The following is a 13,656-nucleotide window of genomic DNA, read 5'->3' as shown; positions in this document are numbered from 1 at the left end:
GAGAGTGGTTCGGAAAATGGGCTGCGCCTCCCGTGTCGTCTGATCGCAAAGTCGTTACTGATTGGAGAGGACTGAAGCCATCACTGGCATATGACTGGCCAAGTGAACGGTTCCCTCCCATAACCAGCCCTCTGAGGGAAAGTGTCCCAGACCCAGAGAGAGCTCTGCAGCATGCAGTAACGTAGTGTATCAGACCCAGAGAGAGCTCTGCAGCATGCAGTAACGTAGTGTATCAGACCCAGAGAGAGCTCTGCAGCATGCAGTAACATAGTGTATCAGACCCAGAGAGAGCTCTGCAGCATGCAGTAATGTAGTGTATCAGACCCAGAGAGAGCTCTGCAGCATGCAGTAACGTAGTGTATCAGACCCAGAGAGAGCTCTGCAGCATGCAGTAACGTAGTGTATCAGACCCAGAGAGAGATCTGCAGCATGCAGTAACGTAGTGTATCAGACCCAGAGAGAGATATGCAGCATGCAGTAACGTAGTGTATCAGACCCAGAGAGAGATCTGCAGCATGCAGTAACGTAGTGTATCAGACCCAGAGAGAGCTCTGCAGCATGCAGTAACGTAGTGTATTAGACCCAGAGAGAGATCTGCAGCATGCAGTAACGTAGTGTATCAGACCCAGAGAGAGATCTGCAGCATGCAGTAACGTAGTGTATCAGACCCAGAGAGAGATCTGCAGCATGCAGTAACGTAGTGTATCAGCGTAAGAACTCTCATGGGTCTGGCGTTGAGACTAAGGAATGAATGACCCACAGTCTCAAAAGATAGCTACATGTTACTGTAAATCCCCTTAGCTCATAGTAATGTAGCGTCAGGCCGTATACGAACCTGGGACCTCTGGCTCAGCACCATGCACTGCGCAACACCTTAACCACTCGAGCTAAAGGGCCAGCCTGATAGCCCGAGTGGGAGTGAAGCCGTGCATTTCTGAGCCTACAGTAAGTATCAATTAGCTCACACACGCAAATACGTGATGATTTTAACTAACACTGCTATTATTAGTCACGGTTGTTTGTTAAACCCACAGCAGCCCACCAACCCACCACGCTGTTCACCAGCAGCCTGTGTACCATTACTCCTGCCTGGACTGGCTCTAATAACGCATTTTATTCTATAAAAATAACGTATTTTGTATGATCAAAATGAGGTGGTTACCTACCGTTTGACCTGCCGCGTCAGTTGAAAGAGCGTCACGGCATTTCAGCTGACAGAAAAATCTTTTCAAACTTTTCAACTTGCGTTCTTCCTGGGATAGTGACGCTATGACCCGCCCTACTCTGCCTCTAATTGGTTGGACTTGTGGTTGCCTTTCGTTGGGTTGGTTAGATTTAGGCAGGGGGACTGATTAAAAACACGATTAAAAAAACACGATTTCAGACGGAAGCCCGTCTTTATTGTCACACGAACACTACAACACATGCATGCGGCCACAACACACCCTCATGCTGACGTGGCCGGTGAAATATGTCCCCTGCATTTGACCCATCCAGGCTTGTCCTTTCCTCCAGGGGGCCGGCCAGGAGCAGTGGTCGCTTTTTCTTTCCAGCGCCCGGGGACCAACTTCAGATGTTGTCGTCACTGGTCGGATGACGATCTTCTGCATGTTTTTAGTGGGGGGTTATGTACGGAGGAACCCCCTGGGGGGTACGGGGAGAACATGCAAACTCCACACAGAAAGGCCCTTTTGACGAGATAGCCCACCTGGGCAGTAGGCACTGAAGATATGGGGGGGTCACAACTCCAGCGCCCACAGCGTCCCAGGCGAGAATCGAACTCAGGACCTTCTAGCTGTGAGGCGACAGCGCTACCGACTGCGCCACCGTACCCCTGATGATTGGTTAAAGCTAGGGTAAGAATATCTGGGTCAGCCAATCCGAGGCAGAACAGGGCGGGCTCACCCTGTGACAGACTCGAACTACGACAAGCCGCAAGCAGCAAGTTATGGGAATATTATAATAGAAGTTAGAGGGAAAAACATTTATGAGCGTGTGAAATAGCAAGTGTGGCGTGTGCGCGTGTGAAGAGGTTAAATTGCGTGACTCTCATTCTCAATGGGTGAGACTTGGCAGCTCTGGGACATTGTTTGACTGCAGTAACAGATCAAGTCCGTGTTTGTTTGGTCACATCCAGCTCATATCCGCCCCAGGCATAGACTGTATCATAGAGGAAGCAGGTAGTCAGCTCCTGGCTCATGCTAACATTAGTATCCACTTCCCCGCAGCCACAGCGAGACAAAACACAACCAAATACGCCACAATAGCATCCGCTAATTCGTCCAGTCTCGAGGCTGATCTGACTGATAAGTTGTCCTGCACAAAGGAAGACAGTTGTCACTTCTTCACGTGAGAGACTCAGATGGAATCTAAACATGTTGAATGATCAGTAGGCTATTTGTATTTATGTAAAGAGTTGGTTGACGCATAGGAGCTGTTGGCTGCTGTTAAATTGAATCTCTTGTGAATCCTCTCCCCACTCTTTTTGTCTGTTTATCTATGTCTCTCTCTTTCCCTCTCAGTCTCAGTGGATGTCAGCGATGTCAGGGAGACTACAGAGAACAGAGGAACCTCCTCCAGTCTACCACAGTCTACTGCTCGTCAGCTTCCTGACAGCAGTCAGTCTAAAGGTAAAGCTATTCTCTGCTAATAATTTGCACGTAAATAATATTTTTTTAACCTATATCGAGTCAATGCAACCGCGCATACCAACGGCCAAGTTTTGCTGAGTGATATTGCAGCTTTTATTTTTTCGGACCAAGGTCATTTTTTTTCAGAAATTAACTTCCGACATGTACACATCTGTTGCTATGATTGACAGGTGGGTCAAAATTCACCTCGCAATTTGGTGCTGTTTCTTCTCATATTTTTTTTATCAAATGTTTTTTTATTTAGACATCATGCAGCATTTAAAATAAAATACAATACACAAGTGCAAAGACAGGTACAAAGACAAAATACAACACAATACAGTACAAAACTCTACGATACAATAGAATACAACCACACCCTCCCATCCCACCCCAGGACCTACTACAGCAGTGAATGATACTCAACACAACGCTCTAGACTAGCCACATGCAGCTCATTTTGGGGTAGTTGTGGCTCTTTTAAGTCCTACTTAAATTGAACGAATAAATAAAAAATAGTGAGCAAAGGGACTTTTTTGGATAAGCTTCTTCTTTTTTGTCAGTGTGGTAGGTGGTACTAAACCTTGAGTAGGGAAAGGTTGAGTAACACTGTACTTCAGGATCATGATGGAAAAAGCTACAGGATCATTTGTAAGAGAGAAAAAGACAAAAGGAAAGAAAGAAAGAAAAATGGGGCGAGGAGACTACACCAGAGCCTTCAACTTTTCAGCGGCCAAGTGCCACTGAATCAGGTTGTCTTCCTTAACCCCATTGATGTGAGCAGTTGACTGTTCCATATTTTGTGTAACGGCCTTTAGATGCTGTCATTAGTCCATCAGGACAAATGCAGTCACTCAGAAAGCACACAAGGACTCACATGTGATAATCATCCAATTTAATCTATAGCAAATAAAAGTGTAGTTTACTTAAACTTTCAAAAATTTAAATCTCAGTTTAATCACTAGTTGTTCTCTGGCACATCAGTGACCCCCACAACACCGAGCTAAGTTAAAAATAAATTAAATCCATTGAGAATTGAAGATTGCAGAGTTTGAAATGAAGGATGGCCTGAAGCTGCAGGAAATCATTTGTGCCCCATGAAAGCACACCCTATGCACCCGCTGAGTCTAAAGCACACCCTATGCACCTGCTGAGTCTAAAGCACACCCCATGCACCTGCTGAGTCTAAAGCACACCCTATGCACCTGCTAAGTCTAAAGCACAGCCTATGCACCTGCTGAGTCGAAAGCACACCCTATGCACCTGCTGAGTCTAAAGCACACGCTATGCACCTGCTGAGTCTAAAGCACACCCTATGCACCTGCTGAGTCTAAAGCACACCCTATGCACCGGCTAAGTCTAAAGCACACCCTATGCACCTGCTGAGTCTAAAGCACAGCCTATGCACCTGCTGAGTCTAAAGCACAGCCTATGCACCTGCTGAGTCTAAAGCACACGCTATGCACCTGCTGAGTCTAAAGCACACCCTATGCACCTGCTGAGTCTAAAGCACACCCTATGCACCGGCTAAGTCTAAAGCACACCCTATGCACCGACTAAGTCTAAAGCACACCCTATGCACCTGCAAGTCTAAAGCACAGCCTATGCACCTGCTAAGTCTAAAGCACAGCCTATGCACCTGCTGAGTCTAAAGCACACCCTATGCACCGGCTGAGTCTAAAGCACACCCTATGCACCTGCTGAGTCTAAAGCACACCCTATGCACCTGCTGAGTCTAAAGCACACCCTATGCACCTGCTGAGTCTAAAGCACACCCTATGCACCTGCTGAGTCTAAGGCTTAGTTCACACCGGCCACCCAAGCCTTGCCTACGCATTGCCTTTACCCACGCTTTTAAGTAGGTGTCCATTTTAGTCAACGAGGCTGTGTACACCGGCCGCCTGAGCGTGAACCCTGCGTGTACCCACACCTCGCCTGTGCCTTGCCGATTTTATCGTTTAGGCGTGAGTTCTATTTTCAAGCCGACTAGGCGCGTGCAGGGCAGGCAGGCTTCTTCTGTCAAGCCATGAAAGAAAAACGCGACAATATCCATGGGAAATGGCAAAGTCCACTGAATTTCAAAATAAAATGGAGTTACTACAACAGTGTTGAGCAGAGAGAGAGAGAGAGATTGATGGGTGGCTATCACGTGGGGCTTTCTCCTCGTCGGCAAACAAATCTTCAGGAGAGAGAATAGCGACCGAAGAAGCAAGATGGACAATGTTGTTGTGCCAGCACATATTCTTGCAAGATTACCTCTCTAAAAAGTCTGACTATAGTCAGACCTGGTTATACATATCCAGCATCAATAGAACATTAAATATATCAGATTTATTTTACCTACCCATGATAATTCGGGACCACACGTGAAAAAATACAGCCGGGAGAGAGGAGAGGCGCTTGTGACTCGGCTCCAGGTTCAGCGTACAAAGGCGTGCGGTGTGATCGGTTCACGTCCAGCTCAAGGTCTGCAGGCGTAGGCGTGGGTTGAGGCAAGGCAAGGTGTAGGTTCCCTGTGTCTGTGTGAACGTAACGTAAAGCACACCCTATGCACCTGCTGAGTCTAAAGCACAGCCTATGCACCTGCTGAGTCTAAAGCACAGCCTATGCACCTGCTGAGTCTAAAGCACAGCCTATGCACCTGCTGAGTCTAAAGCACAGCCTATGCACCTGCTGAGTCTAAAGCACAGCCTATGCACCTGCTGAGTCTAAAGCACAGCCTATGCACCTGCTGAGTCTAAAGCACATGCTATGCACCTGCTGAGTCTAAAGCACACCCTATGCACCTGCTGAGTCTAAAGCACACCCTGCACCTGCTGAGTCTAACTGATTGGACTTATTTGATTTGGAAATAATATGTATAAAGTAGCCCACTTTCCTTTTTAATTAAGAAATATATAAATCTACGTGCCTTGATTATGTTCTTTATAGGCTATATAGCCTGCTATCAATTGGTTTTACCCTCAATAAACACAGATCTAATATTTGACTTGAATTTATATATTTTTTCCCAGGAGACTGAAATCTGACAGACACATTGAAGTTTTTTCTAACGGAAACCCTGCCTCAGACCATGATCTTCTCAGTGTCGTGAGTCACACATGGGCAAAGTTAGCCCCCAAGCCTTTCTGGAAGAAGACCTTTCTGTAAGAAAGTCACGCCCCAAACTAATTTGATTGGTCACCAAAACTGCTTCTTTTTGAAAATATGCGGCAGTTAAAAAAACCTTGGTTTAGATTAGGGTTAGGGTGTGAAAAAAGTGCAGGGTTCAGGGTGTGCTCGGTCCTGTGGCTTAATGGGTAAGGTGCTTGCCTTCAAATCCGAGGACTGTGGTTCGATTCCTGGTCTAACTACACACATTTTTATAAAACAGGGTTAGAAAACGTGCTCACGAATCCATGGAAAAAGGGAGGGCAAACAGCATTTCCTGGTCATGTCGGGAGCGTGTCTATGTTCCCACAGCCCTGTTCCCACAGCCCTGTTCCCACAGCCCTGTATTCCCACAGCCCTACATTCCAACAGTCCTATATTCCCACACCCCTATATTCCCACAGCCCTATGTTCCCACAGCCCTATGTTCCCACAGCCCTATGTTCCCACAGCCCTATGTTCCCACAGGCCTATTCCCACAGCCCTATGTTCCCACAGCCCTATGTTCCCACAGGCTTATATTCCCACAGCCCTATGTTCCCACAGGCCTATGTTCCCACAGCCCTATGTTCCCACAGGCCTATATTCCCACAGGCCTATATTCCCACAGCCCTATGTTCCCACAGGCCTATATTCCCACAGCCCTATATTCCCACAGCCTATGTTCCCACAGGCCTATATTCCCACAGCTCTATGTTCCCACAGGCCTATATTCCCACAGCTCTATGTTCCCACAGGCCTATATTCCCACAGCTCTATGTTCCCACAGGCCTATATTCCCACAGCCCTATATTCCCACAGCCCTATGTTCCCACATGCCTATATTCCCACAGCTCTATGTTCCCACAGGCCTATATTCCCACAGCTCTATGTTCCCACAGGCCTATATTCCCACAGCCCTATATTCCCACAGCCATATGTTCCCACAGCCCTATATTCCCACAGCCCTATGTTCCCACAGGCCTATATTCCCACAGCTCTATGTTCCCACAGGCCTATATTCCCACAGCTCTATATTCCCACAGGCCTATATTCCCACAGCCCTATGTTCCCACAGCCCTATATTCCCACAGCCCTATGTTCCCACAGGCCTATATTCCCACAGCCCTATGTTCCCACAGGCCTATATTCACACAGCCCTATGTTCCCACAGGCCTATATTCACACAGCCCTATGTTCCCACAGGCCTATATTCACACAGCCCTATGTTCCCACAGCCCTATATTCCCACAGCCCTATGTTCCCACAGGCCTATATTCCCACAGCTCTATGTTCCCACAGGCCTATATTCCCACAGCTCTATATTCCCACAGGCCTATATTCCCACAGCCCTATGTTCCCACAGCCCTATGTTCCCACAGCCCTATGTTCCCACAGGCCTATATTCACACAGCCCTATGTTCCCACAGGCCTATATTCCCACAGCCCTATGTTCCCACAGAACTGTTTCCTCTGTTTAATAATAAAATAAAGATTTTCACCTGTCTTTCAAGCATTTTCATAGATGAAAAAAGAAGCATATAAAAATTATCCTACTCCGCCAGCGATAGCCGTGTCCAGAGGCATTATGTTTTTGTATTCCGTACGTACTGTACTGTACAGTATGTCTGTCCTTCCCATTCTCATTACGTCTCATTAGAATGCACTGTCCCTCAAACTAAAGTGTCTAAATTGCACAAAATCACACACTGGACTTCTTCGTGTCCCATGCAAGCAACCCAACAAGTGTGAAGTCAACTGAACAATATGAGGATATGAGGACACACAGACATACAGTACAGAGATTCCTGCCTTTACAGTATGATTACTCATTATTACTGTACTATATTACTACTATCTATTACTTATTACATACACTGCAGTCTGGGTCTTTTTTGGGGGGGGGGGACGGTTTAAGGGGGGGGGGGGTGGCAACAACACGTTATGTGCATTAGGGAATGGCCATACTGGTGCTGTGGGGATGTAAGCCTGTGGGAACATAGGGCCTAATCTTGCTGGGAGGAAGATTTGGTAACCCTTTATTTTACAGGTAGCCTAGTTACATATTAACTATTTATAATTACACATGAACACCAAATGTAATTACACAGTAATTACCAATAGTTATAAATTATGTTAAATTATGTTAAATAAAATAAATTATATGTAGTTACATTGTAACAGACCTGTAAAATGGAGTGAGTCTGTTCAACTGTAGTTCATATGTATGGGCTGATATATGTGCCACCTCAAATTGAATTTGAATTGCTCAACTTGAATTCGAAATTTTTCATTTTGAATTTGAATTGCTCTTTTTGAATTCGAAATTTTTCATTTTGAAATTGAATTGCTCTATTTGAATTCGAATTTTTTTATTTTGAAATTGAATTGCTCTATTTGAATTAGAATTGCTCTATTTGAATTAGAATTTTTTCATTTTGAAATTGAATTGCTTTTATATTTTGAAATTTTTATTTTTTAATGTGAGTTGAAAAACTGAATCTGAATAGCATAATTTTAAACTGAATTTATTTGCTTTGAAATTATTCAGTTTCCACATTCCTATTTCAAAATTCAATTCAAAATTTTCAGAATCTTGTGTTCAAAAATTTCAACATGTGTGTGCGCCATCCGGGTCCTTCAAGGAGGAAGAGGAGGAAGGAGGAAGAGCAATCGAGCGCTGATTGACCTAACTCCTTTTTGGCCGAGGCACCACCACACACCCACTCCCGCTAGAACTATTTGGTCTTGTTGTATTCAGGTTCGCTACAATCATAGAAGACCACTTTGAGTTGAACAAGGATGTTTATACAGTATATATCATTGAACAGTACATGACAGCGAATCTCGTGAACCCGGAACTGATCCTCCCCCGACCCCGTGACATCATCAACAGGTCAACATCATGTACTACCTTACACCCCCGCGGATGTATTAAATTAGCCGCCCGCCAGTCTTTCCATTGTCTGCTCATCATCATGGACGAGAGGACACCAACCACGGTAAATACCAACTGGTTACCATGTATTTTCACCGGCATAACGTAACGTAGCTACACCAGCTGAGCTTGTTCCTGTGGCGCTTAGCCTAGTTGGCTAGCTAGCCAACTAGGCTAACTGCCACAGAAACAAGCTACGGATTGATGTGTGATTTCCAGGTAAGAATAAACGCACAATGTTGAGCATTTACATTACATGTTATTCACAGGTATATGCCACACTATATATTATCTCAGAAACTAGCGTAATTGTGTTTGGTAAGATAAAGACATTTGATAAATGAATGAATTTTCCTTGTAGGCTGTAGCTAGAACAGTATGTTGCTATAGCTAGCGAGGTGGAGGTAACGTTAACGTTAGCTAGATTAGGCTACGGTAGCATTATCGATCTAATGAATTCTAGCCGTAAACATTTCAGAAGCTAGGTTAGCAACGCTGGCCACACATGTAACATACAGTAACTATGTTTTCTATTATTAGAGATTCCAAGAAGAGAGAACATTGCCTCTGGCGATGACTAACTGTGACGGTGGGATGGGGAACAGGACAACTGCTAGCTGTGTATCACGGACCCAAACCTGCAGACTGCAGCAGATACCCGCAGATTTGGAGAGATGTTCTGCAACCACCATACTCTTGTGTCTCCATGCTACTACACATCATTTTGCTCCTTGTATGGGATGAAGACCCGTCGTTGACGTTGGGGAAGACAGCTTTTATGTTGTAGCCACTTTGAGTCCAGTTTTTGTTGATGTGAGTAATGTTCAGATAGAGGGATGCTATTTATCTAGCTGCTGTCACTATGCATTATCAAATACCTACATAAATCAAATCCAGTCAAGAACATAGGGTCTGCATGGGAAAATATGTAATTTAAAAATGGAAAGCATGTAGGAACCCTGCCAATCATCTTGCATATTGATATTTGTGGCTGTGAAGAACAGTCTTAATCTATACAGTGATATGCAGGCTATCATTAAATTTTATAAAACATGTACAGTACTTGTTAGTAGTTTCATGTTTGGTTTTACCTGTAATAAATAAGGACATTTATATATGTGCCTTTTATTTACCATCACAGCATAAATGACAATGCATAACCCCTCCTAATGTGATGTCAGAAAATCTAAGTAATTATGCATGACATTACATTTCAGGGCATAGAATATTTTTTTATTCCAAAATAACATGTGGGACACAATCAATTAACTATTCATACTGTTTGCAACAGTAACATTTACAGTGCTGAATAATGGAGTTGCATGAATATGAGTGTGCACTGATGATGTGGCCTGCAAAGATGGGTTAGTGTTAGTGACCGGCAGCATTTAATTTAGAAATGTTATAGTGGAACCTACATAGAAAGAAGTTTTACCTGGGCACTTCACAGACTGCCTGGAGTAAAGACATATGGAGCACTCTTTTCTGTCTGCACGTTTATTAATAGGGGCTGAGTGACATTTTGACAGGTAATCTTCTTCTAGTCTTCTTCAGAGTCAAAAATACTTCAATGTTAGACTTTTTTAAATGTTAGTTGTACAAAATCCCCCCACCAGTTCAGCCCCACCTAACCAGCCACACCTGGGGCCCTGATTGAGCTGCACATGGGCTCAATAAAGGGTGGTTGATTGGGTGAAGCTCAGTAGGCCATGTATGCTGTTGAGAGGAGGCTGCTCTGCTCTGTTCTTCCCAATTGATTGTCCATGTGCAGATGCATCGTTTGAAGTGTTAGTTTATTATAGTTAGTTCCTTTGAATATTGATTGAGTATTTGATTTGAATTAGATTTATTATATTACTTTACAGTTTAATTTGTTTTCCCTTGTTTGATCAAATCCTTTGTTAATACCTTGTTTGTCTTTTAGGCCAAATCATCTGTCCACATGATTTTCCATCATTAATCAAGGGATTTGGTTTGTAAATAAAAACCCTTGGCATTAGTTTCTTCTGAATCCTCCTCATTCCACCTGGATGTCTCACTTGCTGAGGCTACACCTGTAACCTCCACCTTTACAGTTTAACACAGTGTTAGTGTCAGAGGTATGCACCTTGCTGCTACAAACTGAACATTTTCTAGTTGGAAAAAATAAGATTACTATATACTATAATTAATTGGGCTATATTTCATATGCTACATTTCAAAAGACAATCTGTGACGACATGTTTCCTGTCACACCTAGCCCTCATTCGCAGCTTGACAGAAAACGTTGTTCAGGCTCTGGAGATCTGGGATGTACTGGTAGTCCTTTATCAATGCTCTCCAAAACACATCCTACAGGAGAACATAAAACTGTTATTCTTTGCAATTCTTTTAAAAATCAATGCTAAAACATTTTAGGTTAAAATATTGACACGAGTAACTGGTGAGCTGCAGATGATGTAAACGTTTGTAATAAATGTTATCTCTTCTACTTCAACCTCTGTCTAGTCTGGTCAATTATAGGACAAGATACACTTAGCCTACTGTAACACAGTCTTGGGGTTTGTCTTCCTTGTCTAGAATGGACACAAGGCCACTACTGCAACAGCAGCCTTATGTGCAGGGTGAGAATCTAGCACTGCAGCTAAATGCTGGTGAAATACTAAAGTGGCTGGTAGATTTAAGACGCAAAATAATTAATTTCCCACTCTGGTAACGTCCAACATGGTGTTAGCTGTAGCCTAACACCAGCAAAGAGACAACTTGTGTGATGACAATTCATTTAACACTAGCCGGTTGCCAATATTGACTGCATCAAAGATGTAGCAAAGTAGTATTACTATTACTATTAAAACGATTATGAATTATATTCGCTAAACATTATCTCAACAGACTTACCAGCGGCTTCGTTCTGTGATGCGTTTGTTATGGTTTGTTCACACTTCCTATACGTCCTGTTTGCGGGAATATCATTGGCTGATTCAAGTCATGTGACGCTAAAACGAGCATTTGATTGGTTTTTGCGATAGCACTGCCATAACGTTTCCCTGATCTAATAAGTTACGTTTTCATTAAACTGCGTTCGATTTGAGGCTGCCAACAAACGGAATCGTGTTCAGAAGAATTTTATTTAGTTCATATGAAAAAAGCATCTAACCTCAAAATGGGGATCGATCATCTCAAAAACGAAAGCAGATAGCAGCCTTCGGCCCCTCACCTAAAAAGGAGTTCGGTCAATCTGCGCTCGATTGCTCTTCCTCCTTCCTCCTCTTCCTCCTTGAAGGACCCGGATGGCGGACACACATGTTGAAATTTTTTAACACAAGATTCTGAAAATTTTGAATTGAATTTTGAAATAGGAATGTGGAAACTGAATAATTTCAAAGCAAATAAATTCAGTTTAAAATTATGCTATTCAGATTCAGTTTTTCAACTCACATTAAAAAATAAAAATTTCTAAATATAAAAGCAATTCAATTTCAAAATGAAAAAATTCGAATTCAAATAGAGCAATTCAAATTCAAATAGAGCAATTCAATTTCAAAATAAAAAAAATCGAATTCAAATAGAGCAATTCAATTTCAAAATGAAAAATTTCGAATTCAAAAAGAGCAATTCAAATTCAAAATGAAAAATTTGAGCAATTCAAATTCAATTTGAGGTGGCACATATATCAGCCCATACATATGTAGTTGCATGTTACCGGACCTGTAAAATGCAGTGAGTCTATTCAACTGTAGTTCATATGTAGTTACATGGTAACGGACCTGTAAAATGGAGTGAGTCCATTCAACTGTAGTTCATATGTAGTTACATGGTACCGGACCTGTAAAATGGAGTGAGTCTATTCAACTGTAGTTCATATGTAGTTACATGGTACCGGACCTATAAAGTGGAGTGAGTCTATTCAACTGTAGTTCATATGTAGTTACATGGTAACAGACCTGTAAAATGAAGTGAGTCTATTCAACTGTAGTTCATATGTAGTTACATTGTACCGGACCTATAAAGTGGAGTGAGTCTATTCAACTGTAGTTCATATGTAGTTACATGGTACCGGATCTGTAAAGTGGAGTGAGTGTATTCAACTGTAGTTCATATGTAGTTACATGGCACCAGACCTGTAAAGAAGCTCTGGGCTGGGACAGAGATTGCTAAAAGCCAGTGGTGGATTCGAACCACTGAACTTCAGATTGCAAAGAAGGCGGCTTTAACCACTCAGCCACGAGGGCTTTCCAACTTTCTTAGTGGAGTTTGAGAGGATAACTGTATGTCAGTCAGATGTAGTTGCCACTTCATACCTTTGTTATTATAAACAGAGACTTGGGGAAAAATGTTGATAGTTTGTTAGTTGTAGCTTGAAAGACAGGCAATATTGATTAACTCATTGAGTGCCAATGACGACTATAGTCGTCAATTCAAATAGTAACGTAGAGTGCCAATGACGACTAAAGTCGTCAATTGCGTTTTTTGACGGTGGGACGTGGATCAAAGCCTGATCAAAGCATGGATCATCTCCTGTAAAAATATGGGAGCTATTGAAGGTGTATAACCTATTTTACGGACCCATTAGGTGGCGACAGTGCTCTCCAGATTAGAGAAAGTTGAGGAAAAACAGCAGAAAAAGCCGTGATGAAAGAGAAACCGATGCATGAGCCAGAGCGACACAGATTGCTCTGGCTGGAGCTAACGTTAGCTGCGAACAGCAGCCAATCCGCTCAGACAACTGAGCCCCTCTGTATCTGCTGCATAGTTTCTCCACACGATTAGCCGCCAGAAAAGAAAACCAAAGCCAAACCATTCTCATGAGAATGGTTTGGCTTTTCGGTGTCGCGCTGGGAGCCGGCGCACAAGGCGGAGCGCTCCGAAAATAGACTCTGGGTGCAGGCACTTTGAAACGCGCAGCAGAAAGCCTAGAATCGGACGCAGCTTCATCCCAGCTCACAACCGAAACCCCAGAAACGCAGACGAACTCAGCGA

At 43.3% G+C, this 13,656-nt stretch overlaps 1 protein-coding gene across 1 annotated transcript in view; it reads left to right on the top strand.

The window, feature by feature from the left end:
- The window catches only part of LOC310775840 (uncharacterized protein), a gene marked incomplete at its 3' end in the record, with an annotated part of 52,087 nt that overhangs the window by 8,209 nt on the left and 30,222 nt on the right, over positions 1-13,656 (top strand). The window contains exon 6 of the mRNA XM_083635967.1: positions 2,523-2,630. Within this exon, the coding sequence (XP_083492093.1) occupies positions 2,523-2,630 (108 nt within the window). The remainder of the gene's footprint in view (positions 1-2,522; positions 2,631-13,656) is intronic.

Source organism: Poromitra crassiceps (assembly GCF_964638095.1).
Source record: "Poromitra crassiceps genome assembly, chromosome: 4".
Lineage (NCBI taxonomy): Eukaryota > Metazoa > Chordata > Actinopteri > Beryciformes > Melamphaidae > Poromitra > Poromitra crassiceps.
This window is presented reverse-complemented; position numbering and strand designations above follow the sequence as displayed.